This window comes from Talpa europaea, assembly GCF_964194135.1.
Source record: "Talpa europaea genome assembly, chromosome: 9".
Classification (NCBI taxonomy): domain Eukaryota; kingdom Metazoa; phylum Chordata; class Mammalia; order Eulipotyphla; family Talpidae; genus Talpa; species Talpa europaea.
In genome coordinates, this window is record NC_140076.1 from 79,647,856 (window position 1) to 79,651,974 (window position 4,119).

Here is a 4,119-nt window from a genome sequence, read left to right on the forward strand (position 1 = left end):
CTTACCTGATTTACCCATACCACTTCCCTTCTGGTAACCACTAGTTCAGTTTAAGAATGTGACAGTTTATTTTTGCTTTGTTTTTGTTCATTGGTGCTGCTTCTTTATCTTTCACATGAGTGAAATCACCCAACATTTGCTTTCTCTGACTTATTTCACTTATTCTAATGCCTTCAAATTCCATTCAAATGGTAAGTACTCATAATTTTTATAACCGAGTGCTATAAAGAGGTATGTGTACATACCTCTCATTCTTTATTAAATCATTTGCCAATGAGTATTCAGGTTGTCTCTAGTTTGATTATTGTAAGTAATGTTGCAATGAAAGGAGGGGTGTGTGTGTGTGTGTGTATCTTGGAATTAGAGCTTCCATATTTATTGAATAAATACCCACATGTGAGATAACTGGATCATATGGCATTTCTATGTTTATTTTTTAAAAAATATTCACACTGTTTTTCTTACGACTCCATCAATTTACATTCCCACCAACACTATACAAGGTTTGCTTTTGTCTACATCCTTGCCATCTGTGGGTTTTTTTTTGTCTTTTGGATAATAGTCATTCTCACAAGTAGGACGTGAGATCTTGTTTTGATTTGCACTTCTCTAATAAGAGATGATGAACACCTTTTAATATGCCTGTTGGCCATCTGCATATCTTCTTTATTGATGTGTCTACTTAGATCTTCTGTCCATTTCTTTTTTTTTGGCTTACAATTTATTTTTTAAATTTTACATATTTTACATCATTTTTCATTTTTGCACAATGTATGAATTTTCATCTTGATTATATACAATGGAATATTATTCAGCAATCAAAAAAGATAAACTCATGCAATTTGCAGCAACATGGATGGAGCTGGAAGGGATCATGTTCAGTGAAATAAGCCAGAAAGAAAAATAAAAATACCAGATGGTCTCACTCATAACAGGAATTTATAAAACCTAAATAAGGGACCAGGAAAAAATTAATTCTGTCCATTTCTTAATTGAGTTGTTTGACTTTTTTTGTTGTTGAGTTGTGTGGATTCTTTACAAGTATTGGACATTAAAAGCATTTGGCTGGTGTATAATTTGCAAATATCTTCTCCCAATTGGCAGGAGACCTTTTTATTTTGATGATAGTTCTTTCACTGTGCAAAAGCTTTTTAGTTTGAAGTAGTCTTATTTATTTATTTTTGCCTTTGTCTCCCTTATCGTTTAGAGTAGAATCCCCAAATACATCTCTAAAGCCAATTTCAAGGAGATTATTTCCTGTTTTCTTACATATATTTTAAGACTTCAGATTTTACATCCAAGCTTTTGATGCATTTTAATTTTTGTGTATTTTATTAGATAGTGGTCTGATTTCATTCTTTTATAAGTGACTGTCCAATTTTCCCAGCATCATTTATTGAAGAGATTTCCCTTGTTTCATTGTAAGTTCTTGGCTCCTTTGTCATAAATTAGTTGTGCATATATGTCTGGGTTTATTTCTGAGTTCTCAATTTTATTCTGTTGATTTGTGTGTCTGTTTTTATTCCAATACTAAGTTGTTTTGATTACTATTGCTTTGTAGTATAGTTTGAAATATACCTCTATGTTATTATATACTGCTATATGAGATATGAACTATGACATTTCTGTGTTTGTTCTTGAGATGGCATCCAAAGTGGAAGGAGGAGGATACCAATGGAAAGATTGGATATTTGTTACCTGCCTTTCCCAGAGGACTGAGTTGGATTCTGAATAAATCCCAAAGTCCAAGGCACTGTGTTCATGGGAGACACTGGAATTATGCTCTATTAGAGCAAAATAGGATTCATCTGAGAAATGGTGCCAGAGTGCAAGGCATGGGCATTTTCTCTCACTCTTCCCATTTCCAACCATGAGGCTAGCACATATTTCATTTCCAAGGTGTCCAGGCAGAAAGAGAATAGATAACCATGGAAAGAACTTGGGACCCAAGCAGGTAAGGTAGTCTAAAACAAAATGGTGACTATATTGCTTATCTTATTTTTCCATATGAGGCTACAGTCTGCAAAGAAATTAGCTAAGAAGTTAATCTGTGGTTTGGTCATCTCAGAGTAGACGCTACAGAGGGTATCAGAAGTCAATAGATACATTTTTAGAAAAGGATTCATAATTCTGAATCCTAAAGCAGGGTTCCCTAAAGCTCGAACAAAGAATCATCACTAGAACATCTCAAGTCACTCAGATAAGCTCAGGAGGAGCAAGTAGAAGACAGAGGATTGCTCTTCATGGTTCTGAGTCCACTTCAGCAGCAGCCTCTAGGGGACTGACTGTTCCCACCTCCAGAGCAGCTGGAGCTCCCTCCATGACACCTGGAGCCCCCTCCACAGAAGCTAGATCTGGAACTTCCTTCACACTAGAGGAAAATAGTGACAACTCAAGAAGAACAGAGTACTTTTAGGACAAGATGTTGAACAGAGTACTTGTTTTATTGTTTTATATCAGCCAGGCAGTACACTGGAACACGCCACATAGAGGGATGCAGGGTCCATGACATGTAGATGAGCGCAGAGGCCTGAAGATGGACTCCAAGGCCAGTGAATGGGGATGCAGAAGAGGATTTGTGATACTGTTTTCACAAGTTCAGAGCCTCCTCTGTGATTTAGATTCCAGGGTAACCCAGGAGGAGACAGGAGAAATCCTCAGTAGTTGTTCTTCTTGGCTGGGGATCTGCTTCAGCAGCAGCCTCCAGAGGACTGGCTGCTTCCACCTCCACAGCAGCTGGAGCTGGAGCCCCCTCCACAGCAGCTGGAGCCCCCTCCGCAGCAGCTGGAGCCCCCTGAGGGCTGGCTGCACTTGTCAGAGCTCTGGTGTCTGTGGCGGTGGAACCTGCGGGGCTTGTGGCTCAGGCAGCAGCCCCCACCCCCAGAGCTGCAGCAGCCCCCACCCCCAGAGCTGCAGCAACCCCCACCCCCAGAGCTGCAGCAGCCCCCACCCCCAGAGCTACAGCAGGAAGACACTGGAGGGCACTTAGGGGGACACTTTGGGGGGCACTTGGGGGGGCACTTAGGGGTCTGGCACTTGGGAGGGCACTTGGGGGTGCACTTGGGAGGGGGCTGGCACTGCTGCTGGCTCTGCTGGCAGGACATGTCAGTGGGTGGGTGTTCAGGAGCTGAGGAGAGAGGAACAGGAAGTGAGACCCAGCACATGGAAGGAAATGTCTTTGATTGTCTTTTCCATGATTTCTTTTCCTACATTTAAAAAGCCTGTTCATGGTAAGTCATGGGTCAGTCTGCCTGTTCTGTTCCCCACTCTCTGGTGAAACCTCTCACTCCCACCCCGGCAACTCTGGCTTATGCCCCACCTCTTGTATGCATAAAAAAATTAATCTTTTAAAAAAATTTTAAAAATCCCACTGCTCTCTACTATTTAAGAGATGCTATGGTCTCAGGAGAGGGTTTGAAGATGGGGCACAACTGTTTTCTCAGAGAGAATGAAACAAAGAATTGCTTTAACTTACCTAAAATCTAAAAACTCAAAAAGATATAAAACTTATTTTATTTAGAGCACACAAAACATCATTTCAATCTTTCCTGTTGCCCAGCTCACCCTCCTTCACCAGCATTTCTAGACTTTCAGTCCTTCTGCTAATCCATCTCCAAGCCCTGCCCCACCTGCCCTCCCACTCAGGTCTAAGCTGCATCCATGGAGCTCCGCTCCCGTTCCCAGCACACTCACCAGGCGCAGGCACAGGTGCTTCAGCTCGGCAGGAGGGGAGTGGTGGAGAGGCTCTGGCCAGCGGCCCTTTTATCCTGGCCCTGGGCTCTGACCCCGACTGTGAGACAGGGCCTGGGCATGAGAGGCCTGCCTCACCTCCTGCCACCACGTGGTGCTGTGACAGGGGATGACTGGCATGGGGCTCAGGGCAACTGCTCCTAACTGGGAAAATGGCCACTTAGAAATGGAGCTGAGGGTGAGTTCCTACCACCAGCCGCCACCGTATTATGTTCAGTGCTGCTTGTCTCTCTGTTCTCTTTCTTGGAATGTGGCCCTCCGACCTTCCCTCTCTTCTTCCAGCAACATTAATTCTTCAGGTGTCCCATATTGAACAAAGAAGCATAGATGCCTCCAAACTTTTTTACATGTGGTCTAGTCACTTTGCCT

At 42.7% G+C, this 4,119-nt stretch overlaps 1 protein-coding gene across 1 annotated transcript; it reads right to left on the reverse strand.

Moving 5' to 3' along the window:
- Positions 1-2,690: 2,690 nt before the first annotated feature.
- LOC311177905 (late cornified envelope protein 1E-like) lies at positions 2,691-3,104 on the reverse strand (the record flags this gene model as incomplete). Its single annotated transcript, XM_084244151.1, has 1 exon — positions 2,691-3,104. One exon carries the CDS (start codon positions 3,102-3,104, stop codon positions 2,691-2,693), a length of 414 nt encoding a protein of 137 aa, XP_084100277.1.
- Positions 3,105-4,119: the final 1,015 nt, after the last annotated feature.